This window comes from Bacillus rossius, chromosome 10 (genome assembly GCF_032445375.1).
Source record: "Bacillus rossius redtenbacheri isolate Brsri chromosome 10, Brsri_v3, whole genome shotgun sequence".
NCBI classification, from domain to species: domain Eukaryota; kingdom Metazoa; phylum Arthropoda; class Insecta; order Phasmatodea; family Bacillidae; genus Bacillus; species Bacillus rossius.
Window position 1 is genome coordinate 48,804,724 of NC_086337.1, and position 27,491 is coordinate 48,832,214.

The 27,491-nt window shown below is 40.3% G+C and overlaps 1 protein-coding gene across 2 annotated transcripts in view; it reads left to right on the forward strand.

Moving 5' to 3' along the window:
* The window catches only part of LOC134536122 (colorectal mutant cancer protein), a 159,172-nt gene that overhangs the window by 38,071 nt on the left and 93,610 nt on the right, over nucleotides 1-27,491 (forward strand). For both annotated transcript variants that reach the window (XM_063375705.1, XM_063375706.1), the window contains exons 2-3: nucleotides 10,049-10,269; nucleotides 17,978-18,132. In XM_063375705.1, the coding sequence (XP_063231775.1) occupies nucleotides 10,049-10,269; nucleotides 17,978-18,132 (376 nt within the window). The remainder of the gene's footprint in view (nucleotides 1-10,048; nucleotides 10,270-17,977; nucleotides 18,133-27,491) is intronic.

Genomic DNA, 27,491 nt, shown 5'->3' on the forward strand with positions numbered 1-27,491 from the left:
TCGACTATCAACAAATTATTGTGTTACTTGTGGTAGCCGCTAGCTGGAAAAACGCCAGGAATCCTTACTGCTGTATGTTGCAATATTCAAGTGCGTCATTGGGTGATTGTCCATGTTTCCTTATAAAAAATATTGAGTGCGAAAAATTTTCGCCTCGTAGGCTTTCTAGTAAAGGACGATATACAATATGGCTCTCCTGCAAACAAAAAACATTCAGTAAATATATGATGACATAAATTATTATTGTTCCACGTAGCCTTTCCTTTTTTTTGAATGTTACTTCTTTGTATGCAAGTTTGTACGTGCATGCATGTGTATGCCCGTATCTCGTGCTGTACCTACATTCTGGAATTAGACTTGTCATATTAGTGTACAATAAAACTCTCTTACATCATATCCCACATTTACTGATTAGTTTGCGAACAGTGGTAGAGTTTATAGGCAGGATTATAGAATTAACTGAATATTTCACTACCTTTAAAGAGTAATTCATCAACATTTTGAGCGGAACACACAACTATAAAATTGTACTCAAATATGAGAGCCAAAATAGGAAATTTCGTTACTTTTGGAATTTTGATACTCAACATGTCACAAATATATTTTGTTTTAATCTTTGCAGGACAGTCACCAAATCGTACGCCAAACTTCAGCCACCAATCCAACTGCTGGAAACGGAAGCCGGTGTTTTTCATTGGTCCACGGAAGTGTCTGACACCATCATCATAGAAAACATCAACATCGTTGAAAACTTAATAAAATGGCGTATGAAATGAGCAGTGTTCAACAGGAAAGAAAGGTATTTAGAACAAACATTTATTGCTGATTTAGAATTTTTGTAATAAAACGTTTGAACCTATTTGAAGCCAACAACAACCTGCTAGAACCTAGTAAGAGCCATAATATACTCTCATGACATACTTAATGTTCCAGCAGTACAACATGGCAGGCAGTCCGAAGAAATAGTCATCAAACAGCTAGAAGACCAGGAAAAAATTAATATAAGTAAAGCTGGTCTTTTTATTGACCAAGAACACCCATTTCTTGCCGCAACACCCGATGGCCTTGTTGGCGAAGGTCGTCTCGTAGAAATAGTGTCCTGCTTCGGCATATGGAATGGACATAAATGAAGCCATGCGAGAAGGCAAAATAAAGTATTTGAAATATTCTGAAGAAAGTCCTACTGTCATTTCATTTAAAAAAGATCCTGAATATTTCTACCAAGTCCAGGGTCAACTTCACATAACCAGAAGGGATATTTGCTTGTTTGGCATCTGGACTTCGAGCCAAAATAAATTAAAAGTACCTATTGGAAATTTTCAGAGACGACACATTCTGGAAAGAAAAAAATGGAACCAAAACTCGTTTTATTTTACACACAATGCGTTCTTCCGGAATTAGTTGATCCTAGACACACAAGAAATATGGAAATTCGGGATCCGCCGCACATAACAGAGGCTATCAGAAGTCATAAGATAAAATGCATGGGAAAACGAAGATCGTCCAAAACAAAACCGAATATTACACCCTGATTACATTAAACGTGAACATTTTTCAAGCTTTTGCAGAACTTTCAAGAAAATGTTGGTCTTGGATATTCATTCAAACTAATTTTTATAGTGACCTGTTTGATTTATCAATCTAAGTCGCCTGCTCACTTTGCTTCATAAACTATCACCTTTCATACTGGAAATTATTCTTGCTCATTGTTTCTAGAACGTTTAACCATGCCAAGTATTTTCATGAACCTTCATTTTTAGTATGCCAGCACCTACGTGTGCATAAGAAAGTATAGCCCGTGTGGTCACGTTCAGTGGCTACCTAGAGAATCATTACCGTAATTATTTTGGATATGTAAAAAAATAAAATGTCTTACCTATAATGTAAATTTTAAAGCTGAGTTAAGCTTTTCAGAATGGTTAAATGCTCAAGTGAGCAATGGTGTTTAAAATTATAGAAGACATTGCTTGTTTAGGTGAATAAATACTGAGGTGTTCGTAACTGTTACTTTTGAAGGAAATTAATTCATTTGGCAGCCAATTGAGAAATTTTGTAAAATTTTTAAATGAGAAACAAGAGAATTTCATAAAAAGAGTGTTCGGTATGCATAAACTTCTTGTCTGGTAAGTCCTAACAAAAAGGAGAAACGAAATAAATGTATAATAGCGACCATAAAAATATTTTGCTTCAGTGGTAAGCTGAATTAAATTCTGTGTTTTGTTGTTTTAAAAGTGTGTGTGCATTAAATCGAATAGTATAAATGCCTGTCTAGTTAAAAATATAAAGCTTATGTACATTTTTTGTGCGTCACAGGTAAAAACCAATTTGTGTGTAATTCTACTAAACTTGTTTAAATAATCTGTTGTCGTTTACTGTATCGGATTTGTAAAATTATTTCTATTTAAGCATTTGTTTCTCTTAAATACCTCTCTAAAGGCCATCTACATACTTTTAAGATTGTTGGACTTTTCTGCAAACTGTTTTGAAAAAGGTTTTTGTGATGTAAAAATATTTGTGTTTAAAATGTCTATTATACCGTACAGTTTTTTTTTAAATTTGTCTTTCTTGGAAGTAACTCGTGCCCACGTTGGTTTAATTTATAGTGCTCTTTTTAAATTTATTTGTCTTTTATAACATAATGAACATTGTATATTGGTGTGAAACAAAATGTATGAATTACGTGTGAAATAATTACATGTTTTATAATGTGGAATTATGTAACGATTTTTTGTATAGTGCCTTTTTATACCACGTCCAAATAAAATATATGCTACCTGCATGATAACTCATTGCCATGACACAAGTGAAACAATTACAAATGAGATTATTCCATGTTATAAAAACACGAACACTTTTTTTTAAAAAAATAGTACATAATATGTATGTATTTCGAAAAGCTTTTACAACTATCATTGACAGATGCGAGTTATAAAAAATACATAACATCGATTCGGAAAATATATTTAACTTCGGCAAGATTTGTTTGCAGAATAAGGTAATTTCATGTTCCTTGGAGGATATGTAACGTTTAATATCCACGTGACTTCGAAAATTACGATGTAATATCACTTTTCCCACTTCATGTAAAAGTTTGTGTTTTTAGCAAAAACATAGTAATCCATTTTATATTTTTTTTTTTTACTTATGAACTACTAAACACGCGTAAAAAAATGCTACCATTACGACAAACATACTTTTCGCGTTATTTGACATTTGAGTTGAATGAAACGTTGTGTGTAGCCACTAGCTCGCGCGGCGCTCCGCTCGTACGGGGAAGGAAGGCAGGCAGGCAGGTAGCAATGCTGTCGAGACATCCCGACCCGTACCGCGCCGTCATGAGGAGGGAATGACCATGGCGTGAGGGAGGGTAAACCGAGTCTATCCCCTCCACCGACATCATTTCGCCAGGACGCGCTCCTAGTAGGCCACTCCTCCAAGGCTAAACTCCGCCCAGGCTAGAAGTATTTTGTGCTGCTCGCGCCGGATTCTGAGTAGCCGCTTCTCTATATACCACTCTTAACGCCTAAAAATGTCATTGCAGGACTGCCACAAATGTTAGGTTAGGTTAGGTTAGGTTAGGTTAGGTTAGGTTAGGTTAGGTTAGGCTAGCCTAGGTTAGGTTAGGTTGTGGTATTTCGGCGTTAAGATACATTTAAGAAACACACACAAATTCATTCAGTTTTTCATTTTGCTCCTGTGCCCCCCCCCCTCCCGCTGTAACATTTTTCGGCGTTACTGTATTTCGGCGTTGTGTTACACAGCAGTTTTCTAGCTGTCGGCGTTGCGGTCAATTTGGCATTCGGCGTTATGGTATTCGACGTTATTGTACGTTTGGCGTTGTGGTATTTCGGCGTTGTGGTAACGACCCGTTCACGGCCTGTGGCTCGAATCACTCCCGCGCCATCGCGGCTGCTCGGTTCGCACGATATCTTCAACACTGGTGGAGGGTCCTTGGTGCTCAGTACAAAGTTTGGTGACGGGCAGTGGCGGATTTAGAGGGTGGCACGTGGGAACGTTCCTCTCCCCCCCCCCTTTTTCCAGAAGGGTAAAATATGCACTTGATGATACGACTTCTGAAGTACCTAATAAACAGGTATCATACTAGGCCCAGACTACCGTTGCCCCACCCAGAAGTCAATTTTGGGTCCGTCCCTGGTGACAGGTGGTGGGTGGTAGCACCTGAGGTTCTTATGGTTGGTTGATTCTGCGGTGGGTCAGATTGCCTTCCAAACAGGGTTGGATTTTTTTTTTTTAAACTAATTGACTTGTTCTTTTTTTGGACCAGGTTTTTTTTTTAGGTTCAAACAATTTTTTTAAAAATTCACTTTAGTCGTTTGGTTCTCAGCATGTTCAAATAAAAGCCGTACATCTCGCTTTCTGTCAGTAATGTTGAACCAGAAAAAAATATATCAAAAAACTGAAGTCCAGCAAATCTGCACATATGACTGGGACTTAACCACAATAAAGGGTATTTCCCCACAGGAGGAGGATTCTCTATAGAATGGATCTTTCCCACAAAATGGAGATTTACAGTACAGTCGGGGATTTTCAACAGAATAGGGATTAAGTATTTTATTTTTAATTTTAGAGGAGAATTTAGCTGGACATGACGTACAACTTATTCACACAATTTAAATGTTAAGATATTAATTAGTATATTATTTTTCTGTTCCTGCAAATCACAAGAAACATTTATGACCAAACTTTTGTTGTTATTAAAATTGAATGAAATCTGTCATTAAAAAATTAAGATAGTCTATTCAAAAATACATTATTAAATTTTTTTTTATAAAAACCACTTGGTTTAAACCATGGTTTAAATCGCGTCTTAAACCATTTTGGTTTAAATCAGTCAACCCTGCTTCAAAATTATGGAAGTGCACGACAACCTAACCCCCCCCCCCCCCTTTTTTTTTATCACTTAGTTCTGAACCCGGGAAAACGAACCCGGGACCTTTGGTTAACCGGCCAGTATTCTTGAGCACTAGAAAATAAAGTCACCCTCCCCTCCCCCGACCCGTTTAGAATTATTTTATGACGAAGTGTACTCTTGACGATGTATTTGATTAGTGGCATAGTTTTGATCATATATAGTCGTGCATCTATCGGCGCTATCGAGGCCGACTAACGCGCCTCTTTGGTTATAGCCTATTATGAAAAATAAAGTGTTTAAATAATAGTGTGAGAATATGAATTCTGATATCAAATGGTAGGAGAAACATTGATTAAGTGCTCTTTAAGTCCTTTACTTATTTTTCCCTTCGTCAATACTCATTTGAAATATAAATTTCCACTATATTTTTTTTTAAATTCATAGCTTAGGGCTGTGACCGTGTGTAAGGTCACGAGACGTTACAGATGTTTTGTTTTATTATGTTTCTACACGACAAACAGTTAAGGACAGGATAATAGTATAGTCAACCTTACCTGAGTCATTGTGCGGGGAAAATAAAACATGAGTCGTCATCGTCGAGTCATTGATAGGTTAATGCTGTGTGCTGAAAAAAATGAGAAGCCTAAGATATCCATCAATTTCTGTCCCTGCCCGAACACGCCCGAATGTTCACCTTCGGCCAACCTCGGTATTTGTTTTATTTTTGCGCAGGAAAAATGAATTCAAATATTAAAAGAGGTCGGTTAAGTTAGCTACATTAAAACACTTTAAAAAACTATGGACGGTTAGTTAGGTTAGTATAGCTACAATAAAATAAACAGAGAAATATAAATATATATATATATATATATATATAAATAAACCCGAGATTGGCCGAAGGTGAATATTCGGGCGTGTTCGGGCAGGGACAGAACTTGATGTACATCTTAGGCTTTCCGTAAAAAAATGGTAAACATTCAGCGAAAACCATAGACTGCGGATAGGGTTGAGTGAACCTTCTTGCGTGTCAGCCGCGGGTGTGATGAATCCCTCCCCTATTGTAGGATCCGCTGTGCCTTCCCTCCTTCAGCGGAGAACGCCCCACTCCTCGACTGGAAATAGCACGGCCTGGAATAAACGGTAGACCGCCCAATTAGCCGCTAATCACGCTAATCACGCCTCTCGGTGGCGAGGGCGCGCAGGTTAACTTTAGACGCTCGCGCGTGGCTTCTACTCCCCCCCCCCCCCCCCACCCCCGCAACCACCCTAAATGGACGTTGCCACGTGACGGACTCGTTATCTCGGCACGTGCTTCTCACTTCGTTATCATATTCACCTGTCAACTCATTCGCCTGTACAAATTTTTTTTTGACGTGACAACGTCTAATAAATCGATGAACGCCGGCTGCACGCACGAAAAAGTGTCCCTTTACGCACATTGTCCCGTTACGCTGTGTCCCGTTACGCTCATTGTACGCTTGAGCCGCATATATCTCTCTTCCACTCGATTGGAACAACCATCGATTTGACTTTTTCGAGGCACATTAAACTTGAAACACTCCCATTCGTTTCCTACTTTTCCTATCATCGTCCTATCCTTAAACAGAATAACACAGATTGGAAGAAGTTAAATAGCAAACATGTATAAAAGTTATAGTTAAAATAATATCTTCGTTAAAGTAATAAACATATTTGAATTAATGAGTGCAAATAAAAGTAAATTTATCAATTAAATTGTAGATTTCATTTCACTCCTTTTTTGTATCCATACAAAATAGGGATAATTCAATAAAAATAATTCAATTTTATTCATAAAAGTATGCAATCATTTCATCAATGTTTTGTTATGACGTTCTCACGTTAAACTATCGTCCGTAAACCGACTTTACGGACAACCAATTTTTTTTATTTATAATTTGTATTAGTTGAAGTAACGGGCGTTGCCCCGGCCAAACAAATCATAGAACACTTACGAGTTTCAAGTCAGTTGGATGTACACTTAGAAGACGGGAAAATTTCAATTTAAAGTCCCATTTTTTTTGCCCAGGTAACCCCTAGGCAAGACGTGACGGACGCACCAAACGATATAGTGTTATAAATTCAAGGCAACGCCATCTAATGACGAAGTTCTAAACTTAACTGTTCATTAGCAGCTGCGAGCTTCTCTAAGAGCATGGTTTTCGCCAAGGAGAAGAATAGGAAGTTGCTAGACCTTACTATATATACATATATGGCCGTGTGGCGGACTTAGAGAAATGACACAAACTCTCTCTTTTTGTGTGTGTATGACCTACTTCCTATGAAGTTCTACTATAAAACAAAATATACCTCTTTTTTTCACTCCTTAGGAATGGAATTTCATAATTATACGTAGTCCATGCCACTCTCCGGCCCATAAACTATCTGTATGCACAAAATCATGTCTATCTGTTGCTCCGTTTCTGCGTGAAAGAAGGAAAATCACACTTTGGCATTTATAATATTAGTAGGGATGCTCAAGCCAGTGTTATAAGTTACTCTTTAACTGTAAATTTATAACATTATTTATAAAAAATCAACAATAGTAATATTTCACATTTATTTATCTTAAATCGTGAAGAAAATACTAAATTAAAGAGTAAAAAAAATTTAAGATACTACCCCTAGGAACGGGTGAAGAAGGTGCTCACATGTGCTTTGTCACCACCACTGGACTGAAATAAGTAATTTTCTATGTGTTGCAGGTATGTAAACTACGGTAATAATACATTGGCAAGGAAAACAAATGAAAATAAAACAAGCATGATGACTGGAACAGATGCCAATTCCCGAAACGTCGCAACTGTTTGTCATAAACCTACTTACTGCGTTCGTCGTGTTGTCGTCGTTGTGTTTTCCATAATACCTGTTTGGTTTCATCGTTGGATCCATTTGTTCGAGATCAGCTGATTTAGGCTTGTTCTCTGTGGGTTTATGTTTTCAGTTTTACTTATTTTGCATTCTTGAATTTTTTTCGTGACAAACAGTGCAAAACTGCAATGGTGCATGTCCAAAAAATTGTATTAAATCCAAACTCCCAATTGCATGAATCATTCAAAGAACGAAAATATTTTTGTCAACCTTTTTTGAATTTTTTTTTGGTTCGATGCACATAAAACTTGCTCAGATTGTTAGGGAAGAAGAGTGCCATTGGGATGGGGGCAAGGACGGATGTTGTAATCTTATGAGAAATTGTACAAGATTGCAGTTCGTATGAATTCTTACAGATGTCGGAATGTGTCTGTTTCGCACTTAGTGTATTCAAAAATTGACATAACCAAAATCCAATCTTTTTAATGTTTTCAGCAATGTTATGTTTTTTTCTCAGCCCGGTTCTACAATGGCACGGGAACAGGAGACGCATCTCGTATACGTAGACGGATCTCCCGGTGCATTTCACTACCGCGTCTGCTGCTTCCACAATGTACGGAAACATAACAAATGGCAACCAATGAGATTGAATTTCAAAGTTACGAAATATTAATTTAATTAAAAAATAATTATGCTTCGTGATCATATCACGGGCAGAATTTTTATTCAAAAAGTATGACCTTCGTATGTTTGTTTGTTGGTCTGTCCCATACGCGTTCCTAAACCATTCATTCGATATCGATTAAATTTTGCACACTCTACCTTCGAAGTACGAAAAAGGCCACTGTCTAGATGATATTTCGAAATAAGCAACACTTTAAGCACAATTTAAGGTGGAGCGCGAGTAATATCGATAATTATCAGTAAGTATTTTACGACAGTTCTTCTTTTCGATGGTCCGAATAATAATGGTGGCACGCGAGTCGAGAGAGAGAGTGAAAGATAGAAAGGGATATATAAATAGAGAGATTGACACATAGATAGGGATAAAAGAGATATTAGAAAGATAGTGAGATGGCGATATACAAAGATGTATAGGGCTATAGAGAGGAATAGAGGGAGATAAAGAGAGATGCTTTGTATAAGTGTACCTTCTTCAAACAAATTACAAAAAAAAAAAAAAAAAAACGAATGAGGCATCAGCTAGTGTAAAGTAAACTACTAAGTGATAATAGGACACTAGATGTTCTTGTTCTCGACACATTTGTTGACGTATACGTACAGACAAACACGACTACCGTCGCAGCCGAGAGGGAAGCCTTCTTTTCACAGACGAGAGAGCCGAACGTCCGATCGTGCATCTTCGGTTATTTTTTGTTCACTGTAAAAGGTTAGGTTAGCTACATTAAAGATACTCTGAAATCATGTGAACGGTTTCCTAGCCCTGGATAGCTACATATTTAAAAAGTTATTTGCTAAGCAACCATTAAATGATTTTACAGTATTTTTTTAATGTAGCTATACTTAACCTAATAACCAATCATCCACAATGTTTTAAAGTATTCATAATGTAGCTAACCTATCCTAATCGACCGCAAAATTTAATGCCACACCGGTTTATACATAAGCCTGTCACAGGGTTTCCTCCCCCCTCCCCCTTTTTTCTTTATTAACCCAGCGCTCTTAGCCTCACGGCCCTGCCGCCCCGGATCACGCCGCATACGCAACCAGGAAGGGCGTTAGAGCTTTGGGCTATACACAGGGGCTGAGGCTACCCATCCCAGCATGTGTACCACCATCGGCCCCCTACCCCACTCGGCTGACCAGAAAGTTGGATGCTCACACGTAGCCCTCCGGAGTTGTCATCACACCGGTTTATACAATGAGATGGAACCGAGGGTGGGGGGGGGGGGGGGGGGTGAAGCGAGCATGAACTTCGGGGAACTTCGGGTGTGGCTTTCTCTCGTCTGTGAAATGAAGTGCTTCCCGCAGCCGAGCACTGACATGTCTGCCGTGCGCGCGTGCCTTTAAGGGGTGAGAGACAGAAATAGAACCACGCCATCTTTGTTTCAACATTTTTTTTAAGTCGATACCAATAAATTGTTTATTATTTATATTGTCAATTTACCTTTCGTTCTGGCTGAGCTCACACATCAAGATATGTAATTCAAACAAATAAAAATGTAGATTTTTCGTTCGTTCAAAATGTTAATTTCTCAGAAAGTTCTTCGCCGATTGCTTTGAAATTTTTGAAACAACGTTGCATTCGAGTAGTTGCGTGTGTCACACCTGTAGCACTGTAGCCGGGGAGGAGGTCTAGCGTGCACGCCCCGGGTGTGTGTGCAGCCAGGACCTGCTGACGGTGTGCCGCGAGCTGAACCTGGAGGACTCGCTGGAGGAGCTGATGCGCGAGCTGGGGGCCGACGAGCACGGCCGCATCTCCTACCAGGAGTTCCTGCGGCGGCGCCTGGCGCTCCGGCCCGAGATCGACGCCCTGCGCGGCCGCGCGCGGCCCGGGCGCCGCAGCACGCCCGAGTACCTGCCCACCAGCAGCGACAACAGCCTGGGTGCGTGCCCCCAGTTCCCTCTCTCTCGACCAGTCTGGTACACGGCTGTGTTAGCTGAGGTACCTGGCGTTGCCCGGGCTCAACACGGGAGGAAGGTGTCTGTACACAGTCAGGGGCGTAGCCAGGGGGGGGGGGGGGGGTTAGGGGTTCAACCCCCCCCCCCCTTAGCACCAAATCTTTAATTAAATTTCTTATTCATCACTCAAACAAATTTCTTATTAAAATTTAATAAAAGTTTTAACAATTACAATATTTAAATTTAAGTACCGAAAACTGCTAAAATAGCACTATTTAACACCTTAAAATCCAAATTTTCCCGGGTGAGGACCCCCGGACCCCCCCCCCTTTTTAATACGGGGGGGGGGGGCATACTTCTTAACACCCCTCATACACAAATCCCGGCTACGCCACTGCACACAGAAACTGTCTTTTTGACGTGACAACGTCTAATAAATCGATGAACGCCGGCTGCACGCACGAAAAAAAGTGTCCCGTAACGCACGTTGTCCCGTTACGCACATTGTCCCGTTACGCTTATTGCACGCTTGCGCCGCACCTATCTCTCTTCCACTCGATTGGAACAACCATCGATTTGACTTTTTTCGAGGCACATTAAACTTTAAACACTCCCATTCGTTTCCTACTTTTCCCATCGTCGTCCTATCCTTAACAGAATAACACAGATTGGAAGAAGTTAAATAGCAAACATGTATAAAAGTTATAGTTGAAATAATCTCTTCGTTAAAGTAATAAACATATTTGAATTAATGAGTGCAAATAAAAGTAAATTTATCAATTAAATTGTAGATTTCATTTCACTCCTTTGTATCCATACAAAATAGTGATAATTCAATAAAAATGGTTCAATTTTATTCATAAAAGTATGCAATCATTTCATCAATGTTTTGTTATGACGTTGTCACGTTAAACTATCGTCCGTAAACCGACTTTACAGACAACCAATTTTTTTTTTTATCTTAACGTCAAGCGTGCAAAATCTGATCAAGAGTTGCCCAAATTCTGATTCAAGGGGTAGAATAAGGTGTTTTTTTTTGTGGAAAAAGGGGGGGGGGGGGGGGGGGGGAGCCGGAGAAAGGTAGTATACCAAAATCTCACGGATTCAAATAATTTTTTTTTTAAAAAATCAGACGTAGATAGTAGTGTTCTCATTTTTAACGCCAAATGTGTGAAATATTTCATTCTGAAAGGCCAGAATAATGTTTTCATGGATAGGAAAAGGAAATGTTTTTTATTTATTTAATTTTTTTTCTTCGTAATCTCGTGTTTTCAGTGATTTTTTTTTTTCATCCCTTCAACTGTATTTTGACGATTAATTCCTCATTTTAACGATTTATCTGTAAAATATTTCTGTAGTCACACAACCCTTTTGCCGCTAGGTTATTCTTCAACACTATGGCCTGGGTTGTTAGTACAGAGCTGTCCGACATTAGTCTCTTAGTGTGTTTGCTTGGGCTGTTGCTGGTTGCTCGATGCAGAACATCCCCTGGAGGAAATAACGACTCGGGACATCAGTTCACGTCCTGTTTTTTGGACAGCAAGCTCCGTTGCTATCGAGAACACTCGACGAGGCTGTGCCTCGCGCAGGTACAAAACAACAGCTTGTGTGGCGCCACAGCGGGAAGCCACGCAGATCAATCGAGATTACCGCTCGCGGGAAGGATGGGGGGGGGGAGGGAAATATTTTCATTGTGTCGGATGGTTTTAGTAATTTGACGCGGTTCGTGTTCACCGTACTCTGGTTTGGAGGCAGACAGCCCCATGTGCTAAAAAAAAAAAAAAAAATTCAAAATTAGTCTAACATGATATGCCATTGCGACGTCTAGAAAATACATTGCAGCATTTTTACTTTATATTGTTCGCGTTTCAGTCGTTTCGAAACAAACGATTGGATTTTGCTGGGTTGTGAATGCTACCGAGATGGATATGAGTTGATCATGGAAATAAGTTCTTGCTTTTACTTTGTCCTCTCCCCAAGTACTTATAGCGGTAAAAAAAAACATTAAATGAAATTGGCTTCACCACTACTTTGGTAATTAATTCACATACATGTGTTTAAAAGATTACATGATAGCAAATATATAACATGTTATACTGTTAATATTCTCACCCTTATTGTAGGCCGAGGAACGTAAGAAAAATTAGCTGTCTTATTTGATTTGCAGTCATTATACGTGTAGCCGTAGGTGTATGTACACAAACATGTTTGAACTAAACGACTTCCGCGACTACAGCATGCTTCATAATTATAATTTTAATTAAATATTTTCTTGTTTTTGATAGTACGTGCAACGTTCAGAGACACACTTTTCTCTAAGCAAGCTATCGAAATATAATTTTGAAAAAGCCACGTGACATCTAAAAATTTAAACGTAACAAGTTAATAAGATATATGCAAACAAGCATACAATTTTCGTAATTTCTCATTGCTTTTTATTACTTTTGTTCTCCCTTCACTATTTAAAAAAAAATATAGTTAACATTCATCTTTACCAAATTATAGATTTATCAAAAACAATTAAGCGCAGATAAAATAATAAATTTATAAACAAACGCGTTTTTGCCGGGTTCCGGGCCTTTAAGATTCTCAGACGCCTGAATATTTGCCCAATTAGCCTTGGTAAAGCAGCCAATGAAACTTATCCGGACGTAACAGCGAGAGTGAATGCGGTCTCACATAACAGCGCTTGCCCCTGCCCGATCTAATCGCTGCTACACTGCAGTACACACCTGCTGAGAAGGTAGCCGTCCAGCCATACAACCTCCCAGTGTTCGGGTTGAGGAAACCCAAGTTACTTTTTTATATGTAACATCTTACCTCGCTCTGTACGGCATTTGGCGTGATTTAGTGAATGCGACGGAAATTGCATGGAACGGAAATTTGTAACCACGGTGCTGCCATTTGTGGTGGTTGGCGCGAACCAAAGTTCACAAAGACAAAGGGAAACGTTATAGTATTAACTCTTTAATGAATTTTAACAAGATGGGCAGTATTTTAATGAAACGCCTTGTTGAAAATCAGGTCCAAAGCCGGGGTTTAGTATATTTTCTTCAATTTTTATTTTTGCTATCGGAGCAGTTTCATTATATAGTTTGAAATTTTGGTCTGCAAATCAAATGATTTCGATAGTCAACGTAACTTCTCCGGCAGTGAATTATAGTGGCCGTTGCAGAAAATACATGTGATTCGTATTCAGGAATGTAGTTGAATACACAATTTGCTTATAATTATCATGCTAGGGTTTATTATAAAAGATTCTGCTTTAAATTCCGTGTCCGAGTTTCTTATTACCAGTGCGTTTGCAACATGAGAATATACGAATTTTCTCGTTACCGAGGTTAGATGTCACACATCTTTGGCGAGTACTGAAACACTCGCTCTCATATGTATACTTTTTTTTTTTTAAATGACTACACGAGAGATGTCACTGTCAATATTTACTATGTTACGGTCTTTGCAAATCTCGCATTGTTCAATCTCTGCCTTAATGAACGCAAATTTTCGATATCAAACGATAATAAAAATTGTTATGGAATGAAAATAGTTGAAACCAAAGGCGATAATTACGAACACTTGCAAGACATTGTACACCCATTACACACTGAGATAGCAGTAAATAGCAAATAGATACCACTGCTGCCATTGTAAATATAATTTAGTGTATAATTAATATTTATAAGTTTAGATCTCTTTCAATTGTACTAGTTTGTTTATAATATTTATAAGACCATTAATTAGTGGCTTTTGATAGTATTATCATTACAATTTATACATTCTAAAAGAAAAAAAATCAATGATAAACACAAAGTAATATTTAACAGAAGAAACTATTTGTAGCAAATATTAATAACATGGAATTATATTAATTATGTACTACAGTAAAATAGCATCTTAATTTTTAATGTTAAATGTTACAAAAAATCTATGGCAAAAACGGTTGAAACCAAGATGGCGGCTTTCAGTTACATTTTCTTAAAAAAATTGGTTGTCTGTATAGTTGGTTTACGGACGATAGTTTAACGTGACAGCGTCATAACAAAACATTGATGAAATGATTGCATACTTTTATGAATAAAATTGAATAATTTTTATTGAATTATCACTATTTTGTATGGATACAAAGGAGTGAAATTAAATCTACAATTTAATTGATAAATTTACTTTTATTTGCACTCATTAATTCAAATATGTTTATTACTTTAACGAAGAGATTCTTTTAACTATAACTTTTATACATGTTTGCTATTTAACTTCTTCCAATCTGTGTTATTCAGTCAAGGATAGGACGATGATAGGAAAAGTAGGAAACGGATGGGAGTGTTTGAAGTTTAATGTGCCTGGAAAAAGTCAAATCGATGGTTGTTCCAATCGAGTGGAAGAGAGATAGATGCGGTGCAAGCGTACAATGAGCGTAACGGGACAATGAGTCATCCTTTTTCGTGCGTGCAGCCGGCGTTCATCGATTTATTAGACGTCACGTTAATAATAATAATTTAATATTATCATATGATGCTCTTGATGCAGTACAACTGAGTTTCGCGGCTGGCCACGTGACTGCACGTCTTTGTTCAGCGCGGCGGTTCTCGTGGGGTCGACTACCACGATTGAAGGGGAAAAAAGCACCGCTCACTGCGTGTCGGGTTTGATACTATCCTGCGATTGCTAGCGTAGATTGTACATTCGCCTGCGAGCGAGAGGGAAAAAAGAAATCTTAATTATCATCCATTTAGTCTGCAGTCGACTTTTCCGCCTCGGCCCTCGGGCGTTTTTTCTTTTTTTGTTCACGTCGGCGCCCCAGGGGTTTGGTTACGTATGCCGTCCAATTAGATTATCAGCCATTATGCGGGCGCCGTCAGATGGGTTAGTGTAGCGGGTCTCACCCTCAGATCGCAGTGTGCATTCAAAATGAGCATTTACTCTCTCTGTCCAATGCACGACTTGTGCTGTTAGCCCTGTGTTCTGTAGCCAGGTATACGCATAGAGCATAAATGTAATGAAACATCTTTTTAAAATTTTTATTTTGTAAAGGAAAAAAAATTAAGTGAGTATTTTGAAAATAAATTTTCTTGTTGTATTGCATCATGAGCATCATATGATAATATTAAATTATTATTATTATTAAGAACATGTAACTGAAAGCCACCATCTTTGTTTCAACAGTTTTTGCCATACATTTTTTGTAACATATAATATTAAAAATTAAGATTCTGTTTGACTGTAGTACATAATTAATGTAATGTATTGTTTTTAATAGTTGGTACAAATAGTTTCTCCTGTTCAATAATAATTTGATTTTAGAACTTTTTTCTTGCAGAATGTATAAACTGTAATGATAATACTGACAAAAGCCACTATTTTATAGTCTTATAAATATTATAAACAACTAGTACAATTAAAAAAAATTAAACTTATTATAAATATTGATTATGCACGAAATAAGATTTGTAATGGCAACGGTGGTATCCATTTGCTCTGTACTGCTGTCTGAGTGTGTAATGGGTGTACAATGCCTTGAAAGTGTTCGTAATTATCGCCACTTGCACGACATTTTTACACCCATTATATTACACTTAGTAAATGGCCGTTGAAGATATTTGTGACACAAGAACAAATGCAAGAAAGCTATAGATTTCAAATTTCAGAAATAGCACTTAAATAATAGGAAATACGAGAAAAAAATGAACATAAAGTGTGAGATCTAGCCTTTACTCGGTTAATAGAGAATCTACTCTACCTTTCGTCTGCTCCATATTTCAATCCTTTGGTCCTTTGGTCATCGTTGGTCCGTGAGAATGTCGTTGCGCCACACTCTAAAAAATTAAATTTACAAAGAGCGCAGGTTACAAATTATCCAGGGATCTTCGTAATTATGCGTAATTTACAGACACTCATTTCACTAACTTTGAACGTGAATCCAAAATATTTTTTTGGTATATTAATAAAACATCCAAAAACGTGATAAATCGACAGTAAGAACATCATCTGTTAGCCACCTGTTTGTTTACTTTTTTTTTTTTTACGAAGTGCTGAATCTTTGTAGAAAATGCGCCGTATTTCGACTCCGGGGTTGTATGTTTCGTCCTGAACAAAGTTGGACTTAGGTGGACAAAAGAAAGGTGTTCGTACTGTAGAATTAGCACGTTTTTGAATTATTACTTTACCAATATATATATATATATATTGGATTCATGTTTAGAGTTAGTGAACTCAGTGTACGTAAATTCACGAAGACCCCTGGGTAGTTTTGCAGACAGTATTCTTCGTAGATCTAAGGTGAAAATTTTGAACAGCTATGTTCCAACCTTTTGGTCGGCATCCTCCAAAAGTCTTCCCAAATGTGCGCCCTATAAGAATAGATTGGGAGTCGGCTTACAGATCCATTATTTTTTTTCTTTCCAGAGAAAGTAATATCTTTGAATATATATACTGTATAGAAGTCGCGAGTGGATAGGATTTACTCTACGTTTTTCAGAAGCGCATGATGAGCAGCTTGGGAACTTCACCGCTGCAGTGCGCTGCCGTAACGCCCTGTATCGTCTTAGTTGTTATTTACACGTTAGAGCGCAGCGCTGTCGCCCGCTGTCATTCCCCGCTCCCCTAATCCATCATTCACTGCAGCTCAACGTCGTTAAACGGGAGGGGGAAGGGGTGTTTGAAGAGTTCGAGACTTGTCCGCTAGGGACCACCACAAGTAGATGCCCTAGAGATGGTGGCGATTGCGGCGGTGAATTAACCAACTACCTCAAAACCGTATTAGAAATTTTAACCTGGGCTGGCGACTTCTATACAGTATATATATTCAAAGGTAATATTAAGACAGAGCTGTCAAAGGATTACTCCCCCCTTGGACCAGGAAGGTGTTAGTGTCTCACCTCAGCCCTCCTGCCTCACTCAGCTAACCAGGCAGTTGGCTGTGTCCTGAGCCGTATAAGACTCAGGCAGACGGATTGTGCCGACCTGCGGCCGGCATTCTCACGGTTCCCCTCCCACACGTATGCGCCCTATCAGGGTAGGGTGGTGAGAAATTTCCAGTTCGTTTGTACATTCCAGAGCGATAAATTTTAAACAGAACTGCTAGGGATCGCTCCCTCTTGTTCGACCGGGAAGGTGTTAGAGCTGCGGCAATGACCAGCGGCTGGGGCCACCAACCCAGCATTAGTCACCGACTCAGCCCCAGACAGTTGGCTGTGTCCTGAGCCACGGAGGCCCTCGGTCTCCGTCAAGATCTACAAAATGTCACTCAAAATAAAAAAAAATAATAAAACAACATCTTAGGATTTCAAAATAAACATTAGGTTGGGGGGGGGGGAAGGGGTAGCAGTAGAGCTGGTACAGGAATGTCTAACCTCCTTAGGACAGGGGGTGTAGGGTGTTGACTGAAAAAAAAAAGTGTGATTCATGCCACATCGTTTCAGGTTTATTTCCGGTAAACCGAGAACAACACACGAATAAATAAATAATTAAATAAATACATGTAAATAATGTCACGCTACTCTGTTCACAATGAACAATTCGTGAGCACTGCTGGCGCCTACCCCGATCTCCCACATGACGCTGGGACCCGGTGAACCCGTGGTCCCGGTGGACTGCCAGCCGTCCAGGCTGGCACCGGGAGCAGTGTCGTTGCGTCACCCCGGGCCGGCGGCAGGTTCGTGAGGACGGCGAGGAACTCTGGTCGCGTGTCTGCAGGGGCGGCCTCGGCGGGCAAGCTGGAGAGCTGGGAGTTCGACTCGGGGGCGCGCGACCTCAGCCCGGAGCCGCACACGCTGCAGAAGCTGGTGGAGGCTGCGGGCGGCTCGCTCACGGCGGGCTCCACCAGCAACATGCTCGACCTCGCCAACAAGGTGAGTCCTGCTGCACAGGGCCGGTGCAAGGTCAATTGGCGCCCCTGGGCGAAAAACCTTAATGCCCCCCTCATCCCCCCCGGGCCGTACACCCCCTCAAAAATTTTTTTCCTTGCCTCAAAATACATCACGTAAGCCTTAAGATTTTTGTCAACAATCAAATGTAAGCAGGCTTGTGTGTTTTTTTTTTTTTTTACTTTTTTACTTATTACAAATCATAAACAGGTGTCCGTGGACTTTAAATAATTACTTAAATCAATATAAACATTCCAAACTGTTACAAAAAAACCATTTTCATCTAGTTTCAATAATCGTTAAACATATAATATCAGCTGTTAAGTGTCGTGATGCGCCGCCCCCAGCTACTTGGCGCCCTAGGCGGTTGCCTAGTTCGCCTATATGGACGCGCCGGCCCTGCCTGCGACCATCACAGGTCATCCCAGGGTGGCCGAGTTCTCCTTACTTTGAAACATGAATCAACGATAATAATCACATTGTACAAGTAATACATCCAAAAAGCGTTGAGGACGCGTCGGGAAGAACTCTGGTTCACCGGTCATCCAGAGTGCTGAGTTCTCGTTACTTCGAAACAAGAATCAACGATAATAATCACATCACATAAATAATACATCCAAAAAGTGTTGAGTCTGCAGCGAAAACATTTTTTTTTCCCCCACAGAAGTCGGAATCCAGCGTAATTTTCACGAAGATATTGTTAACTCTTCGTTTCTTCCAGGTTAATTCTTCGTAGCAAAGTCCATGAATTTGAAAACTTTAAAAATACATAAATAAATAACACAACTCTTTAATTAATTAATTAATTATTCAGACGTTTATTATTCAAGCCTATTCATTGGCCTATGAACTGCTCTCGGCGCTACGTTTGATTCTGGGCCACTCCGTGTGGAATTACAATAACCTGACCACATGGAAGGGTGACGTTTGGAGCCTCAAACGGCGGAGGACCACAAGACGCGACCAGAACCTCTGGGAGCTTGGTTCCGGAACACTGCTGCAAGGCGCGCGAATCCACCGTCTCTTTAATATCATGTTGCGTTTATGTAGATATATTTAAACAGTTAAATGTATTAATTTAAAATAAATATATTCAGTATAGTAAAGTTTGCTGTAAATTCATATATTCAAACAGGAGTTGTTTAAAATGATAACAGTTTTTAAATTGTAGTTTACTGTAGATTGTGCTTCGCGATTTTATTTTTAAAATCACACAATTATGTACTTTAACTGTTTAAAAATATTTAAATTATTTGATTGATAGTTTAATATTGTGAGAAATTAAAAAAATAATTTAAAAAAAAACAAGTGCTAGTGGGTATCGAACCCGAGCCAGCAGATCGCCAGGACATGCGCTTGTTCAATACGCCATATGCCTGAACTGACTACAATGTAAAACATATTACTCAAACATCACTTCAACGTAACTAACGAATTAGGAAAGAAAAAAAATTAAGGTATTGGTAGAGATTAGGTATATACAAAGCACCCAAACGAATGAAGGGGAAAAAAAGTAATTTGGGAAAATAATTAAAAAAATAAATTGAGACTGAATTATGAATAATATATTTCATTCTAAACTCTCATTTGACCCGATGGTAATGATGGGTCCAGCTACCACTAGCGCCGTTAGTGCGCAGGCCGCCGCGAGCTTCGCCGAGACGAGGCTGAGTTAAGGTAAGTTGCCGGACCTGCCTGTGTGACCGTGATCTGAACACGTCGCTGCGCGGGAAGCCTTCATTTCACAGACGAGAGAGCCACACCCGAAGTTCCCCGAAGTTCATGCACGCTTTTTTTGATTTTTGATTTTCTCAGTATCTTTAATGTAGCTATCCTAACCAAATCAACCGTCCTCAATGTTTTAAAGTATTTATAAAGTAGCTAACCTAACCTAATTGATCATTATTTATCATGAGTTACAATGAACAAAAAAAAAACCGAAGATGCACGATCGGGCTTTTGGCTCTCTCGTCTGTGAAAAGAAGGCTTCCCGTCGCTGCGCAGTCTCGGAGTCTGTGCCCCGGACATCAGGCGCATTGTCGAGCTGACGAGGTCCCACAGCACTTTACTCTCTTCAGGGTTCAAGGAGGTAGTCTGTCTCCTCAATTATTTAACTTTTCATTTCCTCGTTCTTCCCGCGATTTTAAATAAATTCATAACTTAAACATATTTAACTGTCTATAGAAAGTTTTTTTTTCTACTTTGAAAATCGTTATTTTTTTTATGTTTATGAACTTAAAAGACAAATTTTTATGTCAGGCCTAGCATGTACTGAAAGCATGTAATTTTGTGGTGTACAGTTTTTGGACCAACGTTTCGTGTCTAGCCTTCGTTTTAAAACTCTTAATTTAAATGTACCATTCGTTAAGGTAATATAAGTTTAGGTTTTCCCAAAACCATATAAACCTGAGTTTTTCTTTTTGGGGTTTTGGGAAAACGTAATTTTTATTGCTTTATGAACTATACAAAAATTAAGTTTAAAAATAAATTAAGGTTACGTGTGAACGGTTCTTCCAAAACTCTATACTACATTATGTCATGATTTCAGTACATGCTAGGTTTGACATAAGAATGTGCCTTTAAGTTCATAAAAAACATTAGTAGGGAAAAAAGTTTTTTAAACAATTAAATATGTTATATTATGAATTGATTTGAAATCATGTGCAAAAACTGGAAATATTAAAAGGGTAATAATGCAGGATACCTCCCCCTTTCATATAGCAAGCATTTCATATTTCTTGACTAGTAAAATTGAATATGTTTTCTTTTTTTGCGTTAAGGGGTACGGATAGAAATCTAAAGACGCCATCTTGGTTTCGAAAGTTTTTAGTCCTCAACAATTTTATATATTTTAATCATTGAGGGGCTTCTTAATTCCCGGGGGGGAAGTTAGAAGTTTAACGTTTAAATCATATTGTCAGGCCCTCGCATTTTTGTTTCAGAAATGATACATGTTCCTCGTACCCTCGTAAAAAATGAAGTTGGTCATCACTGCTCTAGATCAGTTGTTTACATGTTCGATTTTGATAAGTTTACTTAGTGCATTCGTGTGGGACCTGCGTGTTGCACTAGTAAGAAGAGCTGCTGAATGAACATTCAGCCAGTAAACGCCGCGGTGGTTTTAGCCGCAGCGCCAGAAACGCTCAGTGTGACACAGTGGCGGCCCTAGATTTTGCAGGGCCCCAATATTTGAGAGAGGCGCCTTTTCGGAGAGCCCGAGGGTTTCGGCATCCCCTCCACTAGAAAACTTTTAACAATTACATCTTTAAAATACATTTGTTTTATCTGTACTTTACCTTGGATTTTATATTATTTCCCGATAAATTTTACTCGGGGCGAATTTTATAAATGCCAACGATAAAACTCTGTGCGAAATCACGTCATTGTATACGAGGCAATAAAAATCATTGCAAGGTTTTTTTTTTTTAATACAGCATCATGAAAACTCAGTTGAAATCGAAAAGATATACTGGCCAGTGCTTTAAAGCACGCGCTAATGACAAATTTTAATCCTTTTTTTATTTTTTCCTTTTAACGTCCTAATTATTTTTTAGCGGGAAACTAGGCGATCAACGAAAGTAAATAAGAGAATTGAAAAGTGCTGGCGCGGGGCCCAGGCTTGACGGCGACCTCGGGTGAGGGGGGCCTCCAACGCCGCCCCTGGACCGCCGCCTCCGGACCGCCGCCCCCCGGGCCCCACAGCACGATAGCGCGGCCCCCGGCTGGGGTGGCGTCCCGCCCCCATCGATCGGCGACGCCACTTCCTCACTGCGATTGCTTCCTGGCGACATCACGGGGGTTGACTTCCTAACGACTTCGGGCGTAGTGCGAGCACGGATTATGACGAACATGCGTGTCAAATGAAACGCTCGTTTCAATGTACGGGACATGTTTTTTTTTTTAAATACAGATTTACGGGCGGCCTTCTTTTCACAGACGAAGTTCCCCGAAGTTCATGTCTTTTTCCGTATCTTTAATGTAGCTATCCTAACCAAATCAACCGTCCTCAATATTTTAAAGTATTTATAATGTAGCTAATCTAACCTTATTGACCATTAGTATCCTTTTATCAACACCGCCATATTTATTTACAATGAACCAAAAAAAAAAAACGAAGATTCACGATCGAGCGTTTGGCTCTCTCGTCTGTGAAAAGGATGCTGCCCCAGATTTACAGTTAAATTCCCGAGCATGATGACATTCTACACACTTGACTATCAGAAACAAGAGGAAGGGCCACTGTCTACACGAGATTTTGAAGAAACCAACCCCCCCCCCCCCCCAACCCATATCACCCCTTAAAGCAGAATTATCCACATTTGAGGTTCTGTCTACGCCTGATTTCTCAACTCTTTAACTCTTTCAGTACCAGGTCCCATACCATGATTTTTTTTCTGTGGTCACCAGTATGAGTTTTTAATTTAAAAATAATAAACATATAACGTTAATACCGAGTTCAAACTGCTTACGGCCAATCGTTGACATTATTACCATTTGCTAAACGCTACTGTGTGCAGTTGCCCTTTGTATGCCCAAAAACGAGTACTTGTAGAGGCGTCCGCTTCAGTACTTCCCAGAACCTCTCTCCTGTATTGCTTTTTTAGGAATCCTGATAATGCAAACCCAGCAGTGAAATGTTTCATGGTTACCGTTTGGTCACCCACCATTTATTACTTCCGTTAAAGGTTAGAGAAAGCGCAAACGTAGGATTCGAGGGAGAAAGATAGGAACAGAAAGATCCCAGATTGGTTTAAACAGATCTTACGTCATAACAATGTTTTTTTTTTTTTTTTTTTTTTTAACGTTTGATAGTTAACGTAGGCCTTCATTAAGATATTTTCAAACACCATAAAACATTTGAAACCTGCAACAACATTGAATCAAATACAGAACTTCAGGCAGAACTATTTGTAGCAGCCAGTCAATATTTAATTCAGGCATTTGTGCTAAATTATATATGCTTTAGCTAAGAAAGATTTTGGGAAATTACTGGGTAGAAAATTGTTATGTCTCAAAAAAATGTTGAAACCAATATGGTGGATTTGGTTCCTGTATCCTGTATACAGAAAAGAACATACAAGGTTACATATTGCTGCGAAACTCTTGGGTACCGATTGTGTGATGCGAGTAATTATTATCAGAGGAGTTGGGATGGATTTGTCGCCCCCTTGCCAGGGGTACATGAGCGGGACGTCTCAGTGATAATGGCCACCGGGGACCGAGAGTTGTGGTCTCGGCGGGAGGTTAGAGGAGGAGATCGGAGGAGGGAGTAATTGGAAAGCCGATGGCGACCCGCGATATTTAAAACGAAAGCAGAGCCCGGCAGCTGTTTGCCCGGAGCTCTCGAGGGTCTCCGTCCCTCTCTCTCTCTATCTCTCTCCCTCTCTCCCTCGCGCCCGGCTGGGGGTCACCCGCCCACACCCGGGGGTTGCTGTGCGTCTCAGGTTGGGCGGCGGGGGGGGGGGGGGGGGGGTGGCTAATTGCCGGTATCGCGCGCGGGAACACTTGTTCGAGGGCTCCCGGCCCGCCTCTGCGCGCGCTCGTAATTGGCCGCCGCGTCTTTGAGTGCCACGCCCCATCCCTACCCCCTCTCTCATTCCATCTGTCTCCCTTTCCCCTCTGCCTCCATTTTTTTTAACTCTTTCTTTGCTCTTTCCAGTAGTGGAAGAGCAGTGTTCTTTCTTTTTATCGCCCCCTGTCCTCCTCCCCTGGGAATGACTGTAGGATAAGGAGACGAAGGTGCTGGCGAAAGGGTGTACCCCACCACTTGTGTTAATCTGGTTAGGAGTTGGCCGGGTAGCTCTGGAGGGCTCTTGTCGCGAGTGCCCCGTGCACCCCCAGAGTTCCAGCGAACACAGTTTGTTTTCGAACACACAACTTCATCAGTTAAAAGCTGCGATCCTTTACTTGAGTTCTTCTTGTGGGCTGTACAGACACATTTTATTTATGTCCTGGATAGGAATCCAAATCAGCCCATAGGCTGATCGCCCATCATCGTAAATTTTTGTCATTTTTACTTCAGGTCAGCGTGTAGCTGACATCACAAGGCATAACTGGTTTTTAAAAGTTCTCAGAAGTATGTGTTTCTGAAAAGGATTCAAAGTTGTTTAAAAGGATTTAAAATTCTTCAATGTAGACAGCGATGTGTTCACGGATTTCATAGTATGGTGCAACAAAGTCACGTTAAAAGACTGAAACATTGCTCAACCATTGTATTTTCTGTAATCCATAGACGATGCAGGATGTGTTGTGCTTATAGTCTTGTGTCATGTAATCTGTCTCAAATTTGACATTTCTCAAATGTAATACACTTGACGTTTGTTTACGAACACTGACAATCATATGGAGTTGTTTGTAATCACTGTTGACTGAACGATGGTCTCTGAAATTTAAGTCAAGTTCCATTACACAGACTGTGGCTGTATAACCCTTTGCTTGCTATTTCCTTCTGTGCCTCTAAAATGCTTGCCAGATTGAGTTTGTATGCAGTTGTGTCCATCACTTGGTTTCAAACAACTGACCTAAGATGTAATGCGATGTGATATAATGTAAGATGAAATAAGATGTAAGTGCGATTGTACTACGCGGAAACGGAACTCGTGAAGCGGAACATATCATGTTGAAGCGCGTTAGTTGACTGGCAGATGTGCATACATAAGGCAGGAACCATCTTCAGTCCTTCGTTGTAAGACTGCTCGAATGGAATGATGCAGTTGTATTGTTTGTGCCTTCTGTTACCTGGAATTCCATCGGGTGGCTCGAAACATATATCATCTCGAGTGTGGAGTGTAGGTCCACATTATGGTGATATATGAGCTTTAGAACCTTGTAGAGTCTCTCCGACATATGTGAAGAAATTCTGGAGATGTACAGTATTTGCGAGTTATTGCCAGCAGATACTAACTTAATAATGTGGAAGTTGCATCCAAGAACTCTTTGGTTTGTCACATGTCACTTCAATGATCTGGTTGAGTCGTCACTTTCAGGCTGTCGTCCAACATGGTTGAAACAGGGAATGGTTCGCGGGAAATTTGATTATATTGAATGGTGTGCTGTACTCAGAAATGGGAATGTAACTTTGACAGGCGCCAGTTCGCGATTGTGGGAGGCTCAGTGCGTGAACTAACGATAGAACAACATATTTTAAAGAAGTCGTGACTTGGACGCGTGGCATAGGGACTTGGTTCTTTTGAAAATGGTGCAAGGATTGCATATATGTGGCTCGGCCATGCCAACAGACGCAGCACATGAAATTTAATAATTGAAAAATAGTTGGATGTAAAAAAAAAATGACTTTTCATTTTTGCTTTGTGCTTCACAAATGCAAAAGCCAGGTAGTTGTTATATACTGGGATGCCTGCGACATATGGATCCCGCTGACGCGACATGCGTCTGTTTACACGTGTTCGCTCCGGGAGCTTTTCACAAACACTGTTTTCCGCGCTCCTGCTAACTAACCTAATTACAGACCTTGTTCGGGCTCGCCTCGCCTCTGCCTCGGTGGCGGCGGGGGGGGGGGGGGGGTGGAGGAGGGGCCGCGGCGTCGTGGGTTCGGCTGTTTCCGCCGCTCCTCGGGTGGGCTCGGCTCCCGGAGCGGGTGGAGGGGGGCCGGGGGTGGGCGTTGGTGCGGAGCCCGCCCGCTCCCTCTGCCGACAGTGGGACGACCGCGGCGTAGCCGACAGGCGGCTTGGGCGGCGCGCGGTCTCTTTCGCCGTCCGTCGTCCGCGGGCTCCGAGTCCCTCCCGAACCACACCCCGTCGCTAGTTATCGCGCTCTTCGCAGCGGGGATAATAGTTCGCTGTTCGCTGCAACCCGGATGTAAACGCGAGTGCACATGGTAATTCTACCCCCAGCTCCCCCCCCCCCCCCCCCCATCTCATTGCAGGTTTACACGTTCTTCGTCGTCGTCGTCGGCGCGCTATGACGTGTTCGTGAGAGACGAATGTCGCGTACGGTCTTAAGAGGACTGCGCTGCACTATATATTGCATATATATAGTTCAGAATACATACTGTGCGTGCTTTACTCGACTGGAAGCACGGTTTTTCAAGGCAATTTAAGTAAAGGTTTCAAGCTCCGAACGCGATTTTAGTCGTGTGGTTGGCTCGTGACGGGAGATTTGAACTTGAGGTGACGCAGTGTGTGTTGTGCATAACCGCATGAATATGTTTGATATTTTTATGAAGCCCAGTTCCTTTTTTTTTTTAACGGAAATTCATTGCGCATGTTCCGCTCTATGCCTTTAATCGGATCTGTACACGCTGTCTACCAGGCGTGAGGGGTAGTGTTGCCAGTTGAGTAAAGTGCTGCCATGTTTTGGAAGAGCCGTCGGTAGCATCTGTTGGCTGAGTGAAACAGTGGCGGACGCAGGGAGGGTGATAAAAAAAAGGAGGGGAGCGACATATATCTCCAGAATTTATGAAGAAAAAAAAAAGTGCTGTATTTCGGTAAAGAAGTATGTTACTTTGGGTTAATAAAGGTGAGCTGTTTGTTACAACACCTGACACCACAAAGACAGTGATGCATGTTGAGAAAGATAATGCAATTGTCCATATCCCTTGTTGTTGACGCAAGTTTTTTTAATTATAAAAAATATATTTTTTTCAGTCCCCTCCCGGAATTAATTCCCGTGTCCGCCACTGGCGTGAAACCACCAGCAGAAGATAGTTTCAAAGAGCAGCGGTGTTGGCGCGGAGTGGTTATCGACCCGAGTGCAAATGGAGAGCCCTAGAGCACACAATTACCATGCTTGCATAGCCGCTCGACTGCTGCTCTGTTGTTTGAAGTGCGTTAAAGGAGATAGTGCGGGTTCGCACCTTGCGAACAATAGTTCATTTGGCGCGTCAACGCCAAGCCAAACCCGATACTTGCCTGTGACTGCGTTCAACGAAACTCTTTTTTTTCCATCGGTTCTTTGTTAAGGCCTTTACTTTCATGCCCTGGTGCTATTCAGGAGTGAGTAACGATCGAAACCAAACCTATTCTCACGGTAAAAATAAGACTTGCCCTGGGTTAAAACCCAGTACCTGTCGTACCAAAGTTTGTAAGTACCTCGACCACTGTGCTTCTTATGGCGAAAATAAAAACTAATAAAAAAGCTAGAAATAATTGACACCAAGTAGTTTTTGATTGGAAAAAGAAGTAAATAAAAATTAATTTTCAAATTTTTTAAAATAAAAATGTAAATTTTTGTAGTGTCTTAAAAACATAAATATTCCATATGTAAGGACATTTAAATTCCACCTTATTTTGATAAGGGTTTTTTGACTAAAATTTTGTTATTTTTTTAATGATGCCTAGTGGGAAAATCTTTTTTAAAATAAAGTGACTTAGCTCGATTAGTTT